Consider the following 25,782-nt stretch of genomic DNA (forward strand, 5'->3'; position numbering starts at 1 on the left):
TGGGCTCTGCCCCCCCACCCCCCGCCGGCATCTTCTGCTGAGTGGGCAGGCCCTTCCTCCCCAGGTGTCTGGGGCTCCAGTCCAAGGCTCTTCCCAAGGTAATACCAGACACACAGAGAGAGCCCCAGCACCTGCCCCACCAAAAACAGAAATTCCAGTAATTCCCTAATCTTTTCCAAAGATTAGGGGTGGCCGACAGGGAAACCGAGGCTTGGAGAGCTGGAGGGTGTATTCAAGTCCTTCTGAAGGGTAGGGCCCAGACAGAACAAAAACAGGGGCCTCCACCTGGATTTTTCAAACTCCCCAATTTATGCCTCTGTAATTCTGTCTCTCTCAGTCCAACAACATTCTTCCTGCCTGAAGATTCCATCTTCAGAGGGGACTTCCTGCCCCAGAGAGGGTCTAATCTGGAGACCTGGAGAAGAGGCAGGCTCCATGAGGCTGTTCTCCATTGGCCTAGCTACCTGCTCCCTCTACCTCCGTGCTCTCACCTTCCCCCCACCCCCAGCCCACAGCTATGTCTGCCCCCAGACTGTGACCTCCTCAAGGGCAGGACGTGGACTGGGGCATCGTGCATGCAGGGTGTGATGATGTTCTGGTCTGGGTGAGCCCCTCCCTTCCTGAAGTGGTTTTCCAGTGACGGGTGGAGAGTCTGGCCTCTCTGGACCTGGGCCGGGCTGGGGCTGGGGTGGTGGGTGACAGCACCTGGGTTCCTGCCCTCCTCCTTGCCCACAACTGTAATGGGCCTCAGGCTCGCTGAGTTTGTGGCTCAGAGAACATTCCCCGCTAGAACATCGGAAGGGGGCAAGTGGAGGCGCGTAGCAGGGTGACAGGTGGCAGGCGGGGCGGCTCCACTTCCTGTGGGGCGCCGGCCCTGGAGCCTGCCCCGGGGAGGTTGCACAAACCTTGCTGCGGAGGCCCCGGGGACCGCCTCTCCCGCTGGCCACTGCCTCGCTGACCCGGGGCTGCCCTCCTTGCTCTCAGTCCTGCAGCCTGGACTGAGTCCTCATCTCCGCGGGGCTGGCGAGGGGCCGGGCCGGACCGTGGGGCCCTTCCTCCCATCACTGGGCACCAGCCCTTCCTCATTTTGCCGCTGATTCTAGCCCCAAACAAAACAGGTTGAGCCCGTTTCTTCCCTCCGGCAGTCTCTGGCTTACGGCTGCCTTCGGAGGCGCTGCAGAGGGCGCCGCCGGCCGGGGAGGGGGCCCCCCGGGCCAGCCTTGCAGGGACTGGGACGGTGCGCCTGGCTCCTGGCCCTCGTTCAGCCCTGACCGTGGCAGGAGAGCAAGCTTTGCCGTGGCGGTTGCCTGAGGATGATGCCTCAGCTTCAGTTCAAAGATGCCTTTTGGGTGAGTGAAGACGGCTGTGGGTTTCAGCAAGTGGAGTGTGCCTGGGGAGGCCAGCTCAGCTGACATTTCCTCAGGGTGGTGGGTTGGGGATGTGGCTCCCAGAGGGGAGTTTTCTCATAAAAATGATGGCTGATTTTTGATCCTTTATCGTCACGGGGTGAGGGGTGTGACCTGGGCTGTTTCTGAGTTGGAAGTGGACAATGGGGGTCCTCAGTCTGGGATACTGATTCCTCTGCAAACTTCAGCAAGCAAGGGATGGATATTCTCTGGGATCCCAGGGCAGATCTTTCCTCTGGAAGACCCCCTCTCCACAGCAGGAACCTTTTAGGAGCATATGATATATGGCTGGGAACTTGATGAGGACTTGTGAGGTAAAGGAGGGAGGGTCACAGGTCTGGGGACCAGATAAACTTGAATTTGGATCTTGGCTCTGCTATTTTGAGGCTGGACAAGTCATTTTACCTCTCTGAGCTTTACCTCTCTGAGTAGAGATAATTAACAAACATACTAACTGAATGGGAGAGCTAAACAAGGGGATCTAATGTAACAAAATCCCCTGCATCTCGCTGGAGCACAATCTCTTGCCCTTACCCCACCCCTCTTCACCCTTCTTCCTTGCAGACTTTAGGGGTCCTTCAGGGAGGCAACAGGCCTGGGCAATTCCTTGTTCGCTTTCTTAAATTCAGCGCACGTGTAAATCAAGTTTTTTCCTTGAGAAATTCCAGTACCCAGCTGGCTTGTGGGGGTGAAATTGCTGGGCCCAGGCCACACAGCCTGCAAGACCCATTTGGACCCCACTGCCTTTTTTTCCTGCTGTCTCTCAGCCTACTGCTCTGCTTCTCAAGCGCTGACTGTTCCCAGTGGCTCCCAGGGAAAAGCTGAGACCTCTCTGGTTAGAGCTGAGGAACGTGGCTGTCCTGAGGGCACCCCCTCCAGCCGCGCAGAGGACACTGGCTCTTTGCTCAGTCGGCCTGGACTCAGCCGACAGTCTGGCCTCCCGGGCCCTTTCCTGGGGCCTCCAGCCAGGAGGACGAGAGCTAACGAGCCAGGTCTTCCTTCCCTTCCGGGCTACGCTCTCCTTGGGGCCCATGGCCAGAGTCTGAGTGGCTCGCTTCCCGCCTGCTCTAACTGCACAGTAGGCAGAGGGCTGTCTCTCTGGGCCTCCATCTCCCCATCTCTACAGAGAGGGGCTGGGACCAGCCCAGAGAAGCCAAGGAAAGCAGACCTGCCTCAGCCCCTTCCAAGCGCCAGGCTGGCAGCTGGGACCCATGCGAGGGGTGGGGGGCTGCAGTCAGCAGGGGATGCACAGACTGGACAGTGAGTCACTACATCATTGCTCCAACTTGAAGTGCAAAACTGGGGAGAGGTTAGGGCTTCCCTGGTGGCTCAGATGGTAATGACTCTGCCTGCAATGCAGAAGACCCGGGTTTGATCCCTGGGTTGGGAAGATACCCTGGAGAAGGAATTGCCAACCTACTCCAGTGTTCTTGCCTGGAGAATCCCATGGACATTGGAGCCTGGTGGGCTACAGCCCATAGGGTCACAAAAGAGTCAGACATGACTGGGAGACCCACACTTTCACTTGAAAATCCAGGCATTTAGCAGCCCGTGGCGGGGCAAGCACACCCTGCCTGTATTTTAGTTCCAGGACATCTGGTCCAGCCCAGAGCCTTTGGTTCCACCTTCCCTAGGACAGAGCTGGCCCGAGGAGCAGCCCCAAGGCAGGGTCTGGGCAGGAAGGGGGGAGGTGGTACAGGAGGGAGCAGGGTGTGGCGGCAGCATTCTACCTGCGGCGGCTTCCTGTGCGGCATCCCCCCACACTCTGTGCTCGCCCCACCTCTGAGTCACCCACAAGTTCTCCTCTCCTCAGCTGCTGGCTCCGGGGGCCTGGGGTAGAGGTGCTGCTTCCCTAGGGAGGGCCAAAGCAGGGAGGGAAGGGCTGATGCCCCCGGGCTCTGAATCCTAACACGTGTCCCAGATGCTCAGCCTGGCCCAGCCCACAAGGACAACTAACCCGAGCACTAAAGATGGGTCAGGTGCTGTCCTCAGGACTATGCATCTATTGACTCATTTAAACCCAGGAAGTGGATGCTATTGTGACACCTATTGTTCACAAGAAGAGGCCGAGGCACAGAGAGCCTCAGTCACTTGCCAAAGTCACACAGCTGGGTGACACCTGGACAGTTGGCCCCACCGTCTGCTCTCACTCAGGTGCTTCACTACCTCTTTAGCCACAGCGCCCATCACTGGATCTTTGGGCCACGTTGGTGAAGGAGGGAAAAACTCAGTCCTTCCTACCTCCCAGAGAAATCAGATCAGATGGGCTCCACAGAGGTCTTCTGAACCCCAATTTACAGACAAAGCAGTAAAATGGAAAAGATACAGTGATCCAACCACTGTGCAGGTGTTAGGGACAGGGCTCAGCCTGCCCTTCCCCCTGGCTTTCCCCCATCCCATGCCCAGGCAATGCTGTTAACCACAGCTTGGGAACACACTGCCTGTAAATGGCTGGTGTGTAGTGGAAGGAAGCCCCTGAGCTAGAAGGATCGTGTCTAATACCACAACACTCCCCTTACCTGGCAGCCTCAACCATCTGAAACGCAGGTGAGAGCCAGCCCTGTTCACGGTAGCACTTCATTGTGAGCAGGGAAACAAAAGTGGTTTCTGAGGTTCTACGAGTTTGCATTAAGCTTGCATACTTTACTCATTCCAGATGCCCTATAGCTTTTAGTTAGGGCCCACGAACTCTGATTTTACCCACAGTTTTAACAAGCTCGGTCATGTGGTTTTGTTGACTTATAGATATAGCAAATAGTAGGGATCTACATGGAATCTGATTGATTAAATATTGGTGGGCCTGACCTGTTAGACCTGTTAGGGACAACAGAGGATGAGATGATTGAATGGCATCACTGACTTGATGGACATGAGTTTGAGTAAGCTCCGGGAGTTGGTGATGGGCAGGGAAGCCTGACATGCTGCAGCCCATGGGATTGCAAGGAGTCGGACACGACTGAGCGACTGAACTGATACTGACCTGTTAGAGACAGTTTCACAGATAGCTGGTAGCCTGATAGTAAGAGAGGAGACAAAAACTTATAAAAAGCAGACACAGTGGTTAGAAGTGGTAGAGTTGACCAGTCCTGTCCCTCAGTAGGCCTGTATTTGCGATCTTGTCAGCGTGACCATGCAGTATTTATTTATAGCCTCCTTCTATCTGCAGCCTCACGTTCAGATGCAGGCTTCTGTGGGAGTGAGGCTGGGGTGGGCTAGCCACAGGGGAGGGAAAGGATCATTTGATTTCTGTTAATACACACACAGTGATAAAGAAGATCACAGTTTTGCAGGAAGTTTGTAACTGAGCCTCAGAACAGGGGGCTGTCGGAAAGAAAGCTAAGGATAAGAGTACCAGGTGCCCGAGCTGACAGGGCCTTAGAGCTCCTGGAACCTGACTCAACACCGGGCAGAGGGGCAGAGAATCCCAGAGAATTTGCGGGATTACCACTCCTTTTCCCAGTATACACAGCTTTCCTTGCAGGGGCTCTGCTCCCAGCAGCAGCCAAAGTGTATTGCAAGAAACACCTGTCTGTATCCTCAGCAAAGGGCTGGTGAGTGGGCTGTGTGTTTGGTCAATGTTAATAGAATAAGTGGACGAACAGTAAGGGCCTCCACAGTCCTACTGCCTTCCTGAACCCACCTTCTCCTTCATTTTGCTTTAGTTACATTCAACAGATATTTGTTGAGAAGTGTTCTCTACTAGGTAGTCTAAGCTGGGCCCTCCGATCCTCATCCCCCATCCAAACAGCTGAATGAGACTGTCAGATTACCTTTCCCTAGAAGAAGTCTGGAGAAGGCAATGGCACCCCACTCCAGTACTCTTGCCTGGAAAATCCCATGGACGGAGGAGCCTGGTAGGCTGCGGTCCATGAGGTCGCTAAGAATCAGGCACAACTGAGTGACTTCACTTTCACTTTTCATTTTCATGCATTGGAGAAGGAAATGGCAACCCACTCCAGTGTTCTTGCCTGGAGAATCCCAGGGACGGGGGAGCCTAGTGGGCTGCCGTCTGTGGGGTCACACAGAGTCGCACACGACTGAAACAACTTAGCAGCAGCAGAAGTCAGGATCGACTTCTTCTGGAGTCTAGAGTTCTTTGATAATGGACCAGGCACAGGGAGCACCCAGAGCACTGCTCTGAGCTGCACTTTTCCCTCCTGCCTTCTCATTGCCTCCCAGACCTATACATCCAACCACCTTTGCAAAGAAGTCACAGGATATTGTTTTAAGAAGGAAAATCTAGTTCTGGACCAGGTTTTATTAAGACCCACATCCTGTCTTTTTCGGGGTTGTTAAAAGGAAAAGTAATGGCCACATATACTCCTTCTCATGCCTTGCTCTTCCCACCATCATGGCTTTGGGCGGAAACCATCAAAGGGGACCGAGAAACCAGGCCTGAACTTTTCCCTCTGACTTGAGGTTACATTTCTCCCTTTTGAGGCTGGGCTCCAGCTTCATTTGGAAACGCTAAGTGAGGAGGTGCTGAGCTCCGCAACAGAGGACAGAGGAGGCACCACTTCCTTCGGTGGGGGAATGACTCACCAAGGATGCGTGGTCTAGGGGCTGGGGGAGAGGCCTGAGGCCCCATTTGTCTGATCAGCTACTGTGGCCTCTTCCCCTCTCCGGTTCTGAGACTCTGAGGTTCCCTACTGAGGAGGAGAGTGTGGGGGGACAATCCTCTTCTCGACATAATTTTATCTTGAACGTGCGTGGGCCTGGGTGTGATTTCCTTATCTTCAAAACACCATTGTTAGTGACTGTACAGTCCTCCAATTTGTGGATTTGGTGGACATGCTGTGAATCCCATGGACAGAGGAGTCTACAGTCCATAGGGTCACAAAGAGTCAGACATGACTAAGTGACTTAGCACACACACATGTGATTTATTTATACAGTCCCCTGTTGGACATTTGGATTCAGTTCAGTTCAGTTGCTCAGTGGTGTCCAACTTTTTGCGACCCCATGGACTGCAGCATGCCAGGCTTCCCTGTCCTTCGCCAACTCCAGAAACTTGCTCAAACTCATGTCCATTGAGTCAGTGATGCTGCCAACCATCTCATCCTCTGTTGTTTCCTCCTCCTGCCCTCAATCTTTCCCAGCACCAGGGTCTTTTCCAGTGAGTCAGTTCTTCACATCAGGTGGCCAAAGTACTGGCGCTTCAGCATCAGTCCTTCCAACGAATATTCAGGACTAATTTCCTTAGGATGGACTGGTTGGATCTCCTTGCAGTCCAAGGGATTCTCAAGAGTCTTCTCCAACACCACAGTTCAAAAGCATCAACTCTTTGGCACTCAGCTTTCTTTATGGTCCAACTCTCACATCTATACATGACCACCGGAAAAACTGTAGCTTTGACTATACAGACCTTTGTCTTCAAAGTTATTTCTCTGCTTTTTAATATGCTGTCTTAAAAAACAACAGAAATTATTGCCAACTATTTAGCATTCTGGGTCGATCTTTGTGTATCAAGATTTTGCACTTGACGACCACTTCTTGCAAGTTTCCCACATGAGGAGACATTCCTGGATGGGAGGGTGTGGCCAGTTCTCTGGCATTTGGCACTAGCAGCCACCTGGGGACCCCTCATAGTCCTCTGGCTGGGCAGGAAACTTTTCATCTAGGAAAGAGGGATCAGAGTGGCCTGGAAGGGGCTCTGCTGGGAATCAAAGCCCACTCAGGCTTTGTGGATGGACTTGCAGCAGGGCAGGGCCCTGTGGCCTTGAAGGCCGAGGAGGCCAGTGGCTGAGGAGGGGGTTCTCCTGAGCAGGAGGGGATGGTAGAGGCAGGAGGTGGGAGAGGGGGGCCCCTGGCTGGCCTTCCTTTGCTGCCACCTACTGCCCTCCCTGTGCCTTCCTGGCCATGGCTATTGAAAAGGATGAGAACAGACTCTTTCTGTGCTGGTTGCAGAGCTCCTTGAGGCATGGTGTTCTGTGTAAAAAGCACAGAGCCAAGTGATGTGTCTTGTATGCAACCCATTGTGAAAAGTGGGGGGAAATAAGCATGAGTGTTGGTATAGGCTTGTACTAGGGCTTCCCTGATGGCTCAGACGGTAAAGAATTCGCCTGTAATGGAGGAGACCCGGGTTCGATCCCTGAATCGGGAAGATCCCCTGGAGAAGGGATTGGCTACCCACTCCAGTATTCCTGCCTGGAGAATCCCATGGACAGAGGAGCCTGGCAGGCTACAGTCCAGGGGCTTGCAAAGAGTCAAACAAAACTGAAGTGACTTAGCACACATGCATGGGCTTGTATTAACAATGAGAATCTCTGGAAAGACACACAGAGAGCTAATTAAAGTGATGGCCTTTTGGGGGAAGTGAAAGAAGAAAGATTGATGGGTTTCAGGGCTGGGTGGCGTTGAATATTCTATGTACTTTTCTATAGCGTTTGATTGTTGAACCATGTAAATATATTACCCAGTGAAAATTACATTACACAATTAAAAATGAAAAAGAAGATGTTTATGTCCTGTTCTGTGAAAATTCTTTTTTCTCTGAGTCCCAGATACGTCATTCTCAGAGGAGAGGCGGCTGTTCCAGGTTGTTGTTCGGCATCCCTTATGCACCAGGCCCTGGGACACATGTGTCCCCAAATCCACCTTGCAGGGAAGGACTTGCCAATGGCCTCCCATGTCCAGAACGGAGACACAGGGAGGTCAAGTGCCAAGTTCATGGTCATACACCCCAGGCAGAGCAGGGACACCCCTTAGCTCTGTCGGACCCTATTGCATTCTGCCCCTAAATCCAAGGAGACGGGTGAGTTCTTGGTTCAATTATAATTCCTAAAGGATTAAAGGGTGGCTCCCTATTCAGTAACATTGGTTTCCGTGGTTTTGGAAGTAAGGTGATTTCTCTCACCATAATTTTCCGCAAATGATCACAGATTACATATGCCATTAAAAGGAAAATGTTTAAAAAACAAAACTAAGCAATTCCTGTTTTCAAGCTGAGATGGTGTTTTTAGGTGACATTTATGGTTCAGTAGCGTGAACTCTTCCATATACTCTGTGCACACTTTGTGGTGTGTGTGCCCCCAGGAACCCAAGAACTTGGTTCTTCCACACCCACTCCATAGGATGCGGTCGACCGTCTGATGCAGCCGGTGACTGCAGAGCTTCAAGGTCGCGTTTGCCCCACTTTTGTGATGCCTGCAGGTATTCCCCTGTAGCGTTTCCTGGCTGCTCTGTCCTGGGTCAAGAACGTAAGCCACACCTTCGATTTTATTCTTGGTGGAAAACAAGATCTGCTTCTCAAGGTCCTCCTTGTTGTCCAGTTCCCAGGAACTCAGGGACTTTGGCTGGCTTCTCCCAGTACCTCCACACAGCCAGGGTTGCTAGCCCCTGGGATGGAGAGGGAGGGCCCTGCTTGGGCCTGGAAAGGTGGGGGAGGACTTGGGAGCTGGTGGGAGGGCAAAGGTGGAAGGCCTGGCATGGGTAAAGGTGTGGAGGGGGAGTGGGTGCAGTGGGTTTGTAAGACGGGTTTTCTGGCCCAGAGGATTGCATAGGGTGACTGTAGGAAGGGAAGACCCCGGCTGGGCTTTAAAAGCTCTTGACCAGCCTTGAGTGGAGGCAGAGAGCCTTTCTTCCTTTCTTCACCCTCTCCAGTGACGGATGTTTCCTCTCATGCAAAAAAGCTTGGAGGCTGTGGGCTGTGGTTAGGATGCCTGTCTGCCTCAGCTAGAGCCTGTCTGACGCTGCAAACGAAACGATGGAGGGAACTAGTTGCGGAAATCGAAACTGCCTCACTTCTAGTAAGAGAGAGTGGTACCCGGTGCCCTGGGGGCTGCCCACGCTAGCTAGGGCATCCTGCTGGACTAGCTCCGGAAGGCTCCCCCCCCTCGCGGGCTTAGTCACTCTCTGTGCTCCAGGCTCAGAATGGGGACAGGCCTCTTTGAAGCTTCCCCCCTCACTTGCTGAGGGGGAACTTGGAGAATCCTTTCTCCTTTCTGAACTTCAGTTTCCTCATCTGTAGGATATTAGAGTGATTCTCAACTGAGATAAAGGCTTTGAGGATGGAGACACTAAGCACAGTCCTCAGGGGACCACGTGCTGCTGCTCAGCATTGGGAGCTAGTAGATCAGGAAGAGATCCCAAGGGATTCTGACTTTTAACTGGATAGGCACCTACAGCGTGAGCCTCATATGTAGGTCTTCCTAATCTCAGGATGCCTCCCCAACTCTGTTCACCACTGGATACTAAATTCCACCATTTGACAGTCATTCCTGTGGCTTCAGGTAACAAGATGCAATAGCCCCATGAGGCTGGTATTCTTATTCCTGCTTTATAGAGAGAAAACCATGGCTTATAGAGGGGATGTGGGCCTGGGGGTGCCACCCAGATGGATGTTGGGGCTGCTGGGCTAGGCTTGGCTGCTACCTTCCCTGGTCAGGTCAGAGCGCCCTTGACATTAGCAAGAGTGTGTGGTGGTTTGCTGAGACCTGACACCCTGAGCAATGGATAACAGAAGCAGGCCAGTGAGTGACAGGCCCTTCCCTGGTGTTGACAGGCCACCCACTATTGGGCAACAGGAAGTATCTGCTGCTGCTTCAGAGACTAGCAGCCAGGGTGGGGATGGGGCAGCCAGATGGGATCAGGGTTCCCAACTGCGGAAATAGAAAAGCAGAAGCTAAGCCATACTGGAGAGAAAAAGAAGGGGTGATGGGCTGAGTCAGGAGGGTGCTTGACCTATTCAGGGGACAAGGAGGCCTATGCTGCTGGGGCAGAGTGATGGAGGTGAAGAGTGGTTGGAGATAAGATCAGAAATGTGACAGGGGTCACAAACCCCAATGCCCAGTCGCAGCTCCAGGTCAATTACATACAAATTTCAGGGCGGAGGAGCAGTAGTTTTCAAAGTTCTCCATTGGTGTTGAGAACTGTGGTTTTTCTGCTACATGGCCATTGCTGACAATGAGCATATATCTGGCATTTACCATTTATGTGACCTCATTTGACTCACTTGTGAATTAGTAGAGGATAGAGGGGTTTTTTTTTTAACCTTATACAATTACTTTTTTGTGGCCAATGTCAATATACATAACAGATAATTTACCATTTTAATCATTTTTAAGTGTGCAATTAAGTGGCATCTGTACTCTCATAATGTTCTACCAACCATCACTACTAATTCCAAAACTTTTTCATCATTTCAAACAGAAATTCTATACCCCTTAAATAATAACTCCTTATCTTGCTCCTCTCATCTCCTACTCTACTTTCTGTCTCTATGAACTTGCCATGCTAGGGACCACGTATAAGTAGAATCAGGAGTATTTGTCCTGCTTCACTTAGCATAGCGTCTTTAAGGGTCATCCATGTTTTAGCATGTATCAGAACTTCATTCCTTTTAATGGCTGAAAAATATTCCATGCTACGTGTATACCTCATTTTGTTTATCTGTTCATCTGTTATTGGGCACTTGGATTTTTAGCTCATTTCATATATTATGAAAAATGTCGCTATGAACATGGATGTACTAATCACTTCATGGCAAATAGATGGGGAAACAGTGGAAACAGTGGCTGACTTTTATTTTTCTGGGCTCCAAAATCACTGCAGATGGTGACTGCAGACATGAAATTAAAAGACACTTACTCCTTGGAAGGAAAGTTATGACCAACCTAGACAGCATATTAAAAAGCAGAAACATTACTTTGTCAACAAAGGTCCATCTGGTCAAGGCTATGGTTTTTCCAGTGGTCATGTATGGATGTGAGAGTTGGACTGTGAAGAAAGCTGAGCACCTAAGAATTGATGCTTTTGAACTGTGGTGTTGGAGAAGACTCTTGAGAGTCCCTTGGACTGCAAGGAGATCCAACCAGTCCATCCTAAAGGAGATCAGTCCTGGGTGTTCTTTGGAAGGACTGATGCTAAAGCTGAAACTCCAGTACTTTGGCTACCTGATGTGAAGAGCTGACTCATCTGAAAAGACCCTGATGCTGGAAAAGACTGAGGGCAGGAGGAGAAGGGGATGACAGAGGATAAGATGGTTGGATGGCATCACTGACTCAATGGACATGGGTTTGAGTGGACTCCGGAAGTTGGTGATGGACAGGAAGGCCTGGCATGCTGCGGTTCACGGGGTCACAGAGTTGGACGTGACTGAGCAACTGAACTGAATACTGGTTTGAATTTCTGCTTTCAGTTCTTTGGGGTATAAAACTAGGAATGGAGTTGCTGGATCATAAGTAATCCTGTGTTTAACATGCTGAGTAACTGCTAAGCTATCAATATTTTCCCCAGAAGCTGCTCCATTTACATTCCATCAACAATGCACAAGGGTTCCAATTTCTCTTCATCTTCACCAGGGCTTGTTATTTCCTGTGTCTTTTCCCCAATCATAGGCATCGTAGTAGGCATGAAGTGGTATTTCATTTTTTTGTTTTTTAACTTTGGCTCTTTTTATTTATTTATTTGCCTATCTTTGCGACATGTGTGATCTTAGTTGCCTGACCAGGGATCAAACCTGGGCCTGCTGCAGTGGAAGTGTAGACCCTTAACCACGGGTCAGGTAGAGAAGTCCCTCACTGGTGTTTTGATTCCTATTTCCCAGTGACTAGTGATGTTGAGCATATTTTTACACATTTATTGACAGTTTGTTTATCTTCCTTAGAGAAATGTCTATTCAAGTCCTTTGCCTGCTTTTGAATTGGGTTATCTTTTTGTGGTTCAGTTTTTAAAGTTCTTTATATAGTCTGGATAGTAATTAAGTATGATTTGCAAATATTTTCTCCTAATTTGTGGATTGTCTTTTCACTCTCTTGATACTGTCTTTTAACGAAAAAAAGTTTTTTGTTTTGATAAAGTCTTATTTATTTTTTCTTTTATGGACTGTTCTTTTGGTATCATATGCAAGAAATCATTGTTAAATTCAATGTCTTGAAACTTTCCCCCTATTTTCTGTTCAGAGTTTTATAGTTTTAGCTCTTACATTTAGGTCGTTTATCCATTTTAAGTTAGTTTTTGTATATGGTGTTAAGTAAGTGTCCAACTTCATGCCTTTGCACGTGAATATCCATTTCCCCATCACCTTTGGTTGAAAGGATGGTCTTTTCCACGTTGAATGGTCTTATCCTTGTTGAAACTCAGTTGACCGTATATGTGAGTGCTTATCTCTAGCTTTCTATTTCATTCCATTGGTCTGTAAGTCTGTCCTTACGACAAAACCACACTATTCTAATTCCGATAGCTTTGTAGTGAGTTTTGAAATTAGAAAGTGTGAGTCTTCCAACTTTGTTCTTTTTTTTAATGTTGTTGGCTATTAAGGTCCTGCATTAAGGTGTTTTTTTAATTTTTAATTAAAAAAATACAGTTGATTTACAATGTTGCTTTAAAGTATACAAAAAAGTGGTTCAGTTATACATATTTTATATATGTATATATATACATTCTTTTCAGATTCTTTTCCCTTAAGATTATATAAAATATTGAGTGTCGTTCCCTGTGATATACAGTAGCCCCTGGTTGGTTATCTATTTTATATATAGTAGTATCCCTGGTGGCTAAGATGGTAAAGAATCTACCTACAAAGTGGGAGACCTAGGTTCGGTCCCTAGGTCTGGAAGAGCCCCTGGAGGAGGGCATGGCAACCAACTCCAGTATTCTGCCTAGAGAATCCCATGGACAGAGGAGCCTGGCAGGCTACAATCCATGGGGCCATGAAGAGTTGGACACAACTGACCCACTAACAGTTTCTCTTTTGCAGCTTCCCTGGTAGCTCAGCTAGTAAAGAATCCACCTGCAATGCAGGAGATCCCAGTTAGATTCCTGGGTCAGAAAGATTCCCTGGAGAAGAGATAGGCTACCCACTCCAGAATTCTAGTATAAATCTGTGTCTCTATTCCTGCCCTGTAAATAGGTTCATCAGGATCACTGGGGCTTCCCAGGTGGCCTGGGAAAGCCTCATGGTAAAGAGCCCCCTCTGCCAATGCAGGAGACACAAGAGACACAGGTTTGATCTCTGGGTCAGGAAGATCCCCTAGAGGAGGGCATGGCAACCCACTCCAATATTCTTGCCTGAAGAATCCCACGGACAGAGGAGCCTGGGGGGCTATGGTCCATGGGGTCACAAAGAGTCAGACATGACTGAGTGACTTAGCAGAGCACACTGCTGCTGCTAAGTCACTTCAGTCGTGTCCGACTCCGTGTGACCCCATAGACGGCAGCCCACTAGGCTCCCCCGTCCTTGGGATTCTCCAGGCAAAAACGCTGGAGTGGGTTGCCATTTCCTTCTCCAGTGGATGAAAGTGAAAAGTGAAAGTGAAGTCGCTGAGTCGTGTCCGACTCTTAGCAACCCCATGGACTGCAGCCTACCAGGCTCCTCCATCCATGGGATTTTCCAGGCAGGAGTACTGGAGTGGGGTGCCACTGCCACAGGTATCTGCTAATCCCAAACTCCTAGCGTATCCCTCCCTGCTTTTCCCCTTAGGTAACCATAGTTTGTTTCCTGCCTCTGGATCTAGTTCTGTTTTATAAATAAGTTCATTTTTTTTTTTTAGATTCCACATTTCAGTGATGTCATACGATATTTGTCTTTCTCTGTTTGGCTTATTTCACTTAGTATGATAATCTCTAGGTCCATCTGTGTTGCTACAAATGGTATGATTTCATTTTTACAGCTGAATAGTATTTCTCTGAATATATGTACCACATCTTCTTCATCCATTCATCTGTTGATGAACATTTAGGTTGCTTCCATGTCTTGGCTATTGTGAACAGTATAGGAATGAACAATGGGATGAAAGAATATTTTTGAATGATGCTTTTCTCTGCATATATACCCAGGAATGGGATTGCAGGATCATATGGTAGCTCTATTTTTAGTTTGTTAAGGACCCTCCGTACTGTTCTGCATAGTAGCTGTACCAGTTTACAGTCCCACCAACAGTGTTGGAGGGTTCCTTTTTCTCTACACTTGAGGTGTTTTTATGGGCGAAGAAACTGAAGTTTGAACATTTCTGAGGTGGTGCTAGTGGTAAAGAACCTGCCTGCCATTGCAGGAGACACAAGGGACTTGAGAGACTGGAGTTCAATACCTGGGTCAGGAAGATCGCTTGGAGGAGAGCATGGCAACCCAGTATAGTGTACTTGCCTGAAGAATCCCCATGGACAGAAGAGCCCTGGCAGGCTACGGTCCATGGGGTTGCAAAGAGCTGGGCATGACTGAAGTGACTTAGCACGCGCACATAAGGTTGCCACCAGTCTATGACAACCCCCCTCTAACTCTCCCAAGCCTGGACATACGTGGAGAGACACCATCCTTTGAGAGAATCCCCTTGGGATGGTGGGCTCCTCCTTAGAGTTGCCCCACCTTTGGCCCCTGGGAAGGCCCATGACTTCTGAGCTTCCTTGAGTCCCCACCAGCTTTCATTCTTCAAGCACAATTGTCCCATAGGCTGGGGTTACCTACTTCTTCAGTGGACCATGAGAAAGCCTTGAGGGAACTGATGTCCACCTTGGCCTTGGCCTGCTTAGACCCGAGAGGCCTTTGAAAATCAGGATTTCTGATCCTCAACTTCCCAACTGGCAGCCACTGAAGCAAAAGAAGTCCCCTTCTTTGTCACCTCTTGAATGTTTCCCCTTCGTTTGGACCAGCTCTGAGACCACTCTCCCAGGCCTGGGAACCCCAGACTGCAGGTGGTAGGAAGGTCAGCTGGGGTCAGTCCACGCAAACAGGGTGAGGTGGTAGGCAGGGGATCAACAGAGACGTCTGGATCAGTGTCCGTGGAGCTGTCATGAAAACTGCACTTGTGGGGCATGAAGGTCTGCACAGCACGAGGATCTGCGCTACTGGAAGGCAGCACAGTAGGTGCTGAGCTGGCGTCTGCACTTGTTCTCACTCTGACCCAGATGAGGATGCAAATTGATGCTGGAGCCAAAGGAACAGTGTGGCTGATTCCAGGGTCAGGGGAAAACCAGCAGATAAAACTAGGCCTCAGGGCAGGGCAGGAGCTGCCGAGCCATTGCTGGAATTTTATTTTCAGATGCAGACCACCCCTAAGCCTAGAAGAGCTGCAGGTTCAGCGAGGGGAGGAGTTTGCACTCCAGGACCCAGTGGCCTTGGTTTGAGTCCTACCAACATGTTTGGTGCAATGCAGGAGACACAGGAGACAGAGGATCGATCCCTGGGTCAGGAAGATCCCTTGGAGGAGGAAATGGCAACCTACTCTGGTATTCTTGCCTGGAGAATCTCATGGACAGAGACACCTGGTGGGCTCCCGTCCATGGGGTCGCGAAGAGTCGAACATGACTGAGCGACTAAACACACACCAACAACGTGTGGGTGCAAGTGATGCTGGGAGGGAACGTTAAGCAGCGACGGTCCCAGAGAGGACAGGCTTGCCTCAGGCAGCCCCAGAGCCCCAGGCCCCCAGAGGCGGCATCTTGCTCCACTTAAAGATCTGCTTTCCCTCAGTGCTGCTCTACGCCTGATACCCACTGGCTGTGCTGGCCAGGCTAAAGCAATTCCCAGTCTCTAATGCAGAACCCGAAGACGGTGGCAGGTGCCATCTTTGTCTCTCACACTGCCTTTAGCACTGAGCGGGCTGCTTGGACTCCATTGCCCTCATGGTTGAGTCCCTCCACCCTCTCAGTTTCTGGCTCCTTGTCTGTATTAAATCTATCACTGTGGTTAAAAGACAGATGTGGTCAAATGAATGTTAATGACCTAATAAAGGCAGGAGCCCCACGTGCAGACCCCCAGCAGGTACAGGAGACCCAGAAAGCCCCTGGGCTTGGAGGGTGTTGCAACCAGAGCCCAAGGGTCAGCTCTGAGGTCCAGAACCTGCCAAGGGCAGCAGAGGAGGCTGAGGGGCCTTCTGCAGGGGCTGCCAGGGGTCTCTTCCTGCCTTTGGGGAGAGGTGTGAGGAGTGGGCCCACCTCTGTCTTGAGGAAGTCTTGAACCCAGAAGAATCTGCCAGTTCTCACCCTGCAGCAGTTTATACCACCAAGCAAGACACCCCGCCTTGGCCCCGTGAGCATCGGAGTCCAAGTGTTCATTCCGCTTTACAGATGAAAAACCTGAGGCTGAGAGACAGGAAGCAACCAGTCGAGATAAGTGTCACAGCTAGGACTCAAACCCAGCTCTCCTCTTTTATTTCCTTTCTTGGTTTACTTTCACTTAATATATACTGATCACCATGGCCACCCTTTTCCAGGAGCTCATTAAGTCTCAGGATGACCTTTGTTGGGCTCCTACGTATATTATTTCATTTAGTCCTCAGGGCCCCTGGGAGGAGGGCAGTGTGTTCACAGTCATTTTATAGAGGAGGGAATCTGTGCACGGGAGGTTAAGTAACTTGCCCAAGTTCACATTGTCTGTAAGCATGGGCTTGGCCAGGACCAGAACCCGGTACCTGGACTCTTTCCACACCCCCTGCCTGAACTTCTTCTTGATAAGGGGGTGCACCCATGGGCCATGGCAGGTATATGTGGTGTGGAAGGGGTGATGCTTGGGGAAAGGGACAAGTAGAAACACAGCCTTGGCTATTGGTGCTGGCCCCCAGTTCCTGGCTGGTCACTCACAAGCTGGAGCCTGTGCAGCAAGGAGCCATGGGGCTGGCTCTGCACAGGGTGTGGTCACTGCCTGTCCTTGCTTATGGGTCAGTGTCTCCTCTGGGGCTTAGTGTTTGTGGTGGCTCAGTAACCTCCATCCACCTTCCCCACCTACCCTCAGCCCTGGCCTGACACCTGCCTCCTGCCCACCTACAGAGGAGCTGTGTGACCGGGGCCAGCCACTCATCTTCCGTGCGTCCGTGTGTGCTCAGTCACTTCAGTCGTGTCTGACTCTCTGCAACCCCATGGACTGTAGCCCACCAGGCTCCTCTGCCCATGGGGATTCTCCAGGCAAGAATGCAGGAGTGGGTTGGCATGCCCTCCTCTGGGGGATCTTCCGGACCCAGGGATCGAACCCACGGCTCCTGCACTGTAGGCGGCTGCTGAGCCTCAGTTGTCACCTGTGACGTGGGGCAATCAGGGTACAGCCCTGACACTGCAGGCTTCTCTGAGAATTAGAGGCATAGAGGGCATGGGCTTCTACCGCTCCACATGCCACCCGCCCTGCTCCCTACTCCTGACCTGGGAACTTGGCCCTGGTTCCCGTTACTTTCTGGGAGGGTCCCACCGCTGGCTCTGCCTGACTCGGGGCTCTCCCCGAGCTGGTCTCAGGCCACCTCTTCAGACACCTGTCCTGGCCCTTCAGCCCCCTCGCTGCTCACAGCTCTGAGCATCAGGCTTCCAGTCTCCTGAACCCAAGGGGCTCAATGCCACCTCCAGGCCTCTGCCCAGACTTGTGTTCCCTTCCTGCCCTGTCCCTTGTGCTAACTTCTGCCCATTTTGGTTTCTTAACGCAGGAGGAAGACGTGGGGGATTGAGCTGGGCCTTTAAGAATGGAGGGGAAGTGAGCAGTGCTTCACAGGATGGGGGAAGGGGAGCGCGTAGAGGAGGCCCTTCCTTCCTGATGTTGGAGGAGGCCTACTTGAAACAACAAAGTCACAAAGTAGGAAGCCAGCACGCCCACACAATTGGTGTTGAAGTCGGGACAAGTTATATAACCTCTCTCATCCTCAAATCCTCCCAGGGTCTGTGTTACTGAGATGAGGCCCCAGGTTGGCACAGGAGGTCCCTTTCTGGTACTTGTGCTATTCCCCGGCCTCCAAACTCTGCAATGTGGGATTCCTAGGAGCCCCTGAACATTCACAGGCCTCTAACAGCTCCACTCTCCCCCTCACCCAAGGCTGCAGGAAACAACCCCAGGTCTCCGGGTTCCCCAAAGCTTGTGGCCCAGCTGGGCCCCAGGTCAAGGGCCTGGACATCTCAGGGACCATGCAACGGGGCTGCTTGGGTGAAGAGGCCTCAGCCCAGGGCTCAGTGGAGATCTAGAGCCCTCTGGAAACTCATTTCTAATCCCAAGCCCCAGATTAGCTCATTTAACCACGTTCAATGTGCTTTGTTCCTTAAGAGTCTACTGCTTTCTTGGCTCTCTCCCTTTGACACCTATCCTGAGCCATCTTAGAAAAGCCATAAGTCACCCCACATTTGCCTGCTTACAGATGGACCCCTCCAGTCTTTAAGTCAGGGGACATCCAGACTCAGAACACCTAGTAGGACACATCATCTGAGGCTTGAATCCTCTCTGCAGAATCCCTAACCTGCTTACCAGATCCTAGCTACGGGGCACTCTCAACCCAGCAAAGCGACTTACCTGTGCTCCATATTTGGGGCTACATGGGCTCTTGGAAAGTCCTTCTTTGTACCGATCTGGAGTTGGCCTCCCTGTCTACTTCCCTGTGAGTCCTGGCTGAGGCTCTGGGGACACCAAACACAGATGCTCCCTCTTTCGCTGAAGGCTCCACTGCTGCTAAGTTGCTTCAGTTGTGTCCGATTCTGTGCGACCCCATAGACGGCAGCCCACCAGGCTCCCCCGTCCCTGGGATTCTCCAGGCAAGAACACTGGAGTGGGGTGCCATTTCCTTCTCCAGTGCATGAAAGTGAAAAGTGAAAGTGAAGTCACTCAGTCGTGTCCAACTCTTAGAGACCCCATGGACTGCAGCCTACCAGGCTCCTCCATCCATGGGATTTTCCAGGCAGGAGTACTGGAGTGGGGTGCCATTGCCTACTCCTGAAGGCCCTACAAAGGCCTACAAATGATCACATTCCTTACTAGCTCCTCAAGGGCTGAGGCCTGGTACCCAGCCCTCTGTACCCAGCTCTCCTCCTGGGATTCTCTGGGTAAACATCCAGCTTGCTCACTGAAGTCTCTGGTTCATCAGTTCATCCATCCATCCATCTATCCACCCATTCATCCATCCATCCACCCATTCATCCAAGCAATACCTGAGTATCTGTTCTTTGCCGTCTCTCAGTTTAGCAATCAATAATGGTAGAGACGAGACCTACTGTAGGGTACTAGCTGTGGGGCAGTGGAAAAATCCTGGCTGCTATTCATTGACTTATCTTCTCTGAGACTCAGTTTCTTTATCTGTACAATGGGGTAGTAACATGTTGTATGAAGTAGAGGGGACGGGTCTGTCTGGCTTAATTAAGGTGCTGGGTAACTAGTCATTGAACTGCAAACAAATGGTCTGGTCTTCTACTCGGGGCGGCTCAGGAGCCAGCTGTCATGAAGGCACGTCCACATGAGCGCCTCCCTATGTTCGCAGCCTTTGTCCAGTCTATTTGCTGAGCATTGCTGTACAGACGTGGGCACTGGGACCCAGGAGGCAAACCGCCCCACGCTCTGCCTTCTCCAGAGTTCAGTACTCACTTCCTCAGGTGTTCTGACAATCCCAGTGGTTTTGCTTCTCTGCGCACAGCAGACAAGCAACAGTGGACTGGTAGCTAGTAAGCTAGCCACGGTAGGCGCTGGCCACAGAAATCCTTTCTGTTAAATTGTGGTGAAATTAGAAGGTGAGGTCGCCCGAGTACCGTGCAGCCTATAACCGTATTCAGAATTGCTGTCCTTGGCTTCTGGAGCTTCCTGAGATGAAAGCGGTGAGTCCAGTCTCCCTGCTCTGTCTCTTCTCCCACCAGTAAAAGGTGATTTAAAAAAAAAAAGTTAGATTAAATATATAAAGAGCCTAGCAACCCAAGAGCATGTCAGTCATTAGAAAGGTTTCTGAGAAGAATGGTAAGCATTTTATGAAACAGTCTCTGAATTTGGTAAGGCACAAGCAGGAAGCTTGAATTTTTTCCTTCCGCCTTCCAAAGCGGTAGTGGTAGCTCTCCCTTCCTCACCCCTGGGCGTGTGATAGAGCGTGTCCAGTCCTTTTCAGGTCTAACTCCCTCCAGTTCAACCTCGTATCCAGATCTCACTTTCCTGTTCACCTGAAAGCTCCCCAGTCTCCCCGACTTTGCCTGTGATTGGAAGCCTATGATGCGCGCAGAGCACAGGGTCGGTCTCTGTCACCCCCACTGCTTACTGCTTCTAGCGTCTCTACAGCCGGCGCGGGTGTGGGGTTGGAAGGCCTAAAGGGATGAAGGGTCTTATTTTCCTGGTGCAGTTGCTGCTGGTGCAGCAGGTGACTGATGCCCACAGGTCAGCTCTTCCTCTCCTGGCTACTTTTGCAGGTCCTTTGGGGACCTTGTCCCCTGGCTGTCCCACTCTCTTCCCTGCAGCTGTCCATGTCTGATCCCTCCCAGCTGCACCCCATCATCTACTCCATGCAGCTTTTTTCGAGGGCTCCTTCTTGGCTGCCAGGCATTTCTCACCAGCCAAGACTTACAGGCAGCTCTTCCCAGCCACCTTCCCAGCCTCCACTTGGTTCCCAGGAGATGTATGGGTGTCAGCCCCCAACCGCTCCCTTCCAGGCCTCACACTCCCTCAGACTCCCCTTGGGCAGCTTCAGCCCACCCCTGACTTCAGACATCTCCAGGTAAGATGCAGTTATGGTTGCCATGGTTTCCAAAAGCCAACAGACACACAGCAGCCTCCAGGCTGAAAGAACAGTTGAAGGTCACCTCCTCTCCCCAAACCCATAACACAGTCAGGCGGCCCCAGAAAGGACAAGGGCTTCACCAAGAGTACCCAGCTTCTTCCTGGCAGATCAGACTTGTGACCAAATCCCAGGCCTCTCCCTCTAAGGTGAGAGGCTTAGCTGTCCTCTGAGATACTTTATATTCTGGAATTTCATGTAAGGGAACATTTGAAAAAGCTTCTGCAGCCTTTTAAATGGACCCTCTGGTGGGGAAGGGTGTATAACTCAGTAGGAGGATAACTCGGTGTTTTCCAGCCTTGAGCAGCTGGGTTCCGTCCGGTGAGAGCCAGCCAGAAGGGGCTGGTGAGAGCCAGGGGGGGCCACGGCAAGGCATGGGGAGCTGCTCTTGCTGAACAGCTACTGAGTTCAGGGCTTTGCAGAGAGGTGGGGGATGCGCTAAGTTCTGGCTTGGGAGAGCAGGGCTCAAAACCTGGCTGTTTCCCACCGACTTCTGAGCAGGTAGCTAACCTCTCTGGGTTCCGTTTTTGTCATCTGTAAAATAGGGGTAATAATCCTCAGCCCCGTCGCCAGCTCAGGGCAACCTCTGACCTTGTGTTTCCTCATCTCATCTGTGTACATTGTTTCACCGGCTTCTTAGATCAACTGTAGGTGGAGGGAACCATTAGGCCTCTTGTTACAGGGAGGGAAGTGGAAGCTGAGAGCGCCCAGGACCACAGGGTGGGGTGTGAACCCATAAATGGTCTGCTAAACTCTGTCCAGTCTCTCGGGCCAGGTCTGGGCCCCATCCCTAAACTTGGCAGCCAGTCTGCCCCCAGGGGGCTGTGCCCACATGGGGTGGGCTGTCTGGGGCCAGGAGAGGTTGTCCTCCCCAGGCATTTCCTAGATGAGGAAACCTGGTCCTGAGAAGGGAAGTGGCTTGCTTGGGGCTCTGGTCTCTGTGGCCCAGCCAATGCAGCCACCAAGAATGGCATGGGTGTGACAAGGAGGAAGTGGCAATGGGCACAAAGCTCCCTCTGTACTTGCGCAGTGGGGGCATGGCAGGGCTGGGGCCGGCTTGCCGGCCTGGACTGTGACACATCCAGGGCCATCCAGCCAAGGGAGCAGGTGGGCCATCCCTGAGCAGAGACCAGAGCCCCGAGCTCGTAGGCTTCTCGCATGCCCCTTTCAGGTGGAGGCAGGAATACGCTTCTGGCCGGAGCAGCCTGGAACACCTTCTCCTGTAGCCCTGATCTGACCAGTGTGGGGCAAGGGAGGCCAAGAATGGCCACACAGAGTGGATGGCAAGGCCTGGGGTCCCACATCCGGCTTGGGGGAGGTCTCCCCAGGAGGGACCTGCATCTGCCTGACACCTGGCACCCCGCCCTGGGGTGGATCACCCCAGGTGCCACATGGCGAGGGTGGGGCCTCTGGCCGTTTGCTGGCTGTCCGCTCACATCTGCAGAGCCAGCCGGCCCTTCTCCAGGGCAGCGTTCCTCTGACCCAGCCCGGGCACGGAGCTGGCCTCTAAGAATCCATGGTAACTGAATGACAGACGGAAACACGGCTTTGGTTTGAGGCAGAGGGAGTCTGAGTAATCATCTTCAAAAGAGGGTTTTTTTTTTTTTTTTTGATGTTTCAAAATGTAACAGAGTTGCTGGACTACCAATGTCTGAACTGGACTGAATGTCTGATGTAGCTTTGGGGACAAACTGCATGTGTGCTCAGTCACTTCAGTCGTGTCCAGCTCTTTGAGACCCCATGGACTGTCAGCCCGCTAGGCTCCTCTGTCCATGGGAGTCTCCAGGCAAGAACACTGGAGGGAGGAGCCATGCCCTCCTCCAGGGGATCTTCCCAACCCAACGATCGAACCTGCGCCTCTCACGTCTCCTGCGTTGGCAGGTGGCTTCTTTACCACTAGTGCCAGCTGGGAAGCCCGGGGACAAGCTGACCTGCGTTCATATCCTAGATTCTGATCTTCACCAGCTGAGGGAACTCGGGCAGTCACTTACCCTCTTTTCCTCCTCATCACCACCCTAACTCCCTGGGTGTGTGGTGTTTTCCAATAAGAAGACAGCTGTGATACTCTTGGTATCGTGTGTGGCTGGTGGACTCAATAAATGACTATTTCACCAAGGGCAAGGCCAGAGGCAGGTCTCAGGTGACGGAGGCTGCGGGGGGACACAAGGAGGTGGGAGGCCCCTGCCGTCTCGTAGCTTCCACACTGTGGAAATGTCCACCTGAGCCTGTAAACAAGGGGTTGAAAGGGAACCCAGAATACCTACAGGCTGTAGCTAGTTAGGTGCCGGGAGGAAAGGCCAGGGTGGGCCCCTGGAGGGCGGTGAGCCTGCAGGACTAATTGATTAACTGAATGATTAGCTAGTTCGTTTCCTCAGCAGCTTCCTGAGCCCCACTCTGCCCTACTCTGAGCCCTGAGTCAGAAGCCCCGGAGGAGGCAACTGAGGTGGGGTGGCGGAGGGGGTGCAGGCCAGCCGGGAACAGCCCCCAGGGAGTCTGGCACTTCCTTGGAACAACCTACTCACTGGTGACGGTGGCTCACCCAGCCGAAGCCCCACCTGCTCTGAGTCAGGGCTGGGCCAGATTCTAGAGCCTGCAGAACTTTGGGGACTTGAGCTCCAAGGACCCCGCCTGCAAGCCCCTCTGCCTGCCACCTCCTCCAGAATGGCCAATGTAGGTTTGCTTTTGCTTCTCTTTCCACTCGGGGGTCTCTGTAATGACAGAGGGGTTCCTCTGGGGAGTAGGGGCTGGGAAGAAAGATCAGAGAGTCTGCCGCGGGGCTGGGCTTGGTCAGCCCTCCCCTCCCCGAGAGGCATGGCGGGGTAACAACAGGCCCTGCAAGTCCAAGTCCTCATCCCGCTCTGCCTGTGGGACCTCAGGCGCATCTTCCCCTTCTCTAGGCCTCAGTTTCCCCAAGGACTGAGGGGCACTGGACAAGACGCTTCCTAGTTCTGGTGGTCTGTGGTGTCCAGCTCAGAGTGACCCCTCAGGGGGAGAGGGCAGGGGCAGGGAAGGAGCAGCAAGGACCCATCTTCCTCCCTGGCCGCCACTGGCTTTTGTCCTGGGGGTCCGGAGGGGCAGGGGGGAGGCTGGGGCAGGAAGCTGTGGTCCGCTGTCTGGTTAGTAGCAAGTGGCCCACGAAAGCTACAGAAATGGAGCCTGGGGCACCCACACCAGCCTAGACGCTGGGGCAGAGAGGCCTGTGGGCGTTGGGGGCTGACCACTCTGCCTGGGGCCCTGAGTAGCCAGCCAAGACCCAGGCCTGCTGCTCATCAGCCTGTGGGCAGCTGAGCCTAGTCTTGGGAACTTTTAGGGCTGCTTATGGAGGAGGCATGCACTCGGGATCCTAACCATCCTGTGGGCTGGCAGATTCTACCGTTCTGAGTTGACTGAAGGTGGGCTGGGCCTGGCACGGGGCCAGCTGGTACAATTTGTGGCCTCTCTGCCTTTCTCTACTGCATCCGATTCTCCTTAGACCTTGAAAAACAACACCTTCTCTTCCCACTGCGTACTAAGTTGCTTCAGTCGTGTCTGACTCTTGGCAAACCCGTGGACTCTAGCCTGCCCTGGTTCTGTCCCTGGGGTCCTCCAGGCAAGAATACTGGAGTTGGTTGCCATTTCTTCCTCCAGGGGATCTTCCCAACCCAGGGACTGAACCCATGTCTCTTATGTCTCCTGCACTGGCAGGCGGGTTCTTTACCACTAGCACCACCTGGGAAGCCCAGAGCCGGGCTCAAATACCTCTTCCTGCAGGAAGCTCTCCTTGATTTAGACTTCTCCCTGCCTCTCCCCTCACACCCACAACACAGCATTTGAGGGGAGGCATGGGGCAGCAATGGCCAGCTCTTGACTCAAGTGTGTGTGGCCTTGGGAAAGACCTGCTGATTCACTAAGCTGTGAGACGGGGCTGTGGAGCGTGCATCGAAGCAGGGGCTCCCTTCCCCCATCTCTGTGGCTCATGATGGGGGATGGTCTGTGGAAATGGAAAAGAAAACAGGTAGGTGCTGCCTCTCGGGGCTGGCCCCAGTTGCCTGGCTGAGCACTCTGGTGGGTTGGGGTCCTTCCTCAAGAATGGATGGGGGGAAAAATGGATGGGAGCCAGGCTGAGAGGCATAGAAGCCCTGCTCTCAGCACTGTGAGAGCCGGATCCTGACCCTCGACGTTCACCCCACCCAGTGGGTGCAGGAGGATGCCCTGAGCCCACAGGGTGAGCCCTGCGTGGCATCCAGCATACAGTGGGTTGTCAGGGAACAGCAATTGCTATTCTTTGCAGAGGCTATAGAGGGTAGGACTGAAGGGTGTAGGCCCGAGCCAGACAGCCTGGGTTCAATGCCAGGCCTGCCGCTTTCAGGCTGGGTCACCCCGGGTACACCTCACCCATCTGTGCCTCAGTTTTCTCACTTGGGCACCTGAGGTAAGAGGGTTCTTGAGAAGGCGACAGGGGTGAACGGTGCCAGGCACCTCCTAAGGCTGTCATCATGGAGGCTTGTGGTGGGGGCCCTTCCCCAGGCCACCTTAGGTTAGAGTGTCCTGACTGTGAGCTCTGATCCCCGCAGGGCTCATCTCCACCTGGTGCCTCCACAGACAAGGGGGACCCTCTGTGTGCCTGCTTGAGGCCACGTGCTGAACCCCAAGAGCTTGTCCTTAGATAGGGGAGATGGAGGCTGATGGTGAAGCCAGGTCCTGGCGGCGGTCAGCGGGGTCCTCGCCAGGCTACACACAGGGCTCCCCAGCGTGGCCCTCACGCGCCCCTCTGTCCTGTGTCCCAGTGCAGGGACTTCACCGCTCACACGGGCTACGAGGTGTTGCTGCAGCGGCTGCTGGATGGCAGGAAGATGTGCAAGGATGTGGAGGAGCTGCTGAGACAGAGGTGAGCGCCAGGAGGGAAGGGAGGTGGCCGAGCCCCGAGGCCAGCCTGGCTGCTGGCAGGCCACCCCTACTCTAAGAAGTCAGGA

At 52.4% G+C, this 25,782-nt stretch overlaps 1 protein-coding gene across 2 annotated transcripts in view; it reads left to right on the plus strand.

Moving 5' to 3' along the window:
- The first annotated feature begins 815 nt into the window (after nt 1-815).
- The window catches only part of PSTPIP1 (proline-serine-threonine phosphatase interacting protein 1), a 44,391-nt gene continuing 19,424 nt past the window's right edge, over nt 816-25,782 (plus strand). Inside the window, exons 1-2 of one of the 2 annotated variants that reach the window (XM_027521528.1) lie at nt 816-1,349; nt 25,597-25,697. In XM_027521528.1, coding sequence (XP_027377329.1) covers nt 1,314-1,349; nt 25,597-25,697 — 137 coding nt within the window. In that variant the 5' untranslated portion in view covers nt 816-1,313. Of the gene's footprint in view, nt 1,350-19,789; nt 19,890-25,596; nt 25,698-25,782 lie in introns of those variants that run through there. The other variant, XM_027521530.1, reaches the window with a different exon arrangement.

The sequence above is a fragment of the Bos indicus x Bos taurus genome, chromosome 21 (assembly GCF_003369695.1).
Source record: "Bos indicus x Bos taurus breed Angus x Brahman F1 hybrid chromosome 21, Bos_hybrid_MaternalHap_v2.0, whole genome shotgun sequence".
In the NCBI taxonomy this organism is placed as follows: Eukaryota; Metazoa; Chordata; class Mammalia; order Artiodactyla; family Bovidae; genus Bos; species Bos indicus x Bos taurus.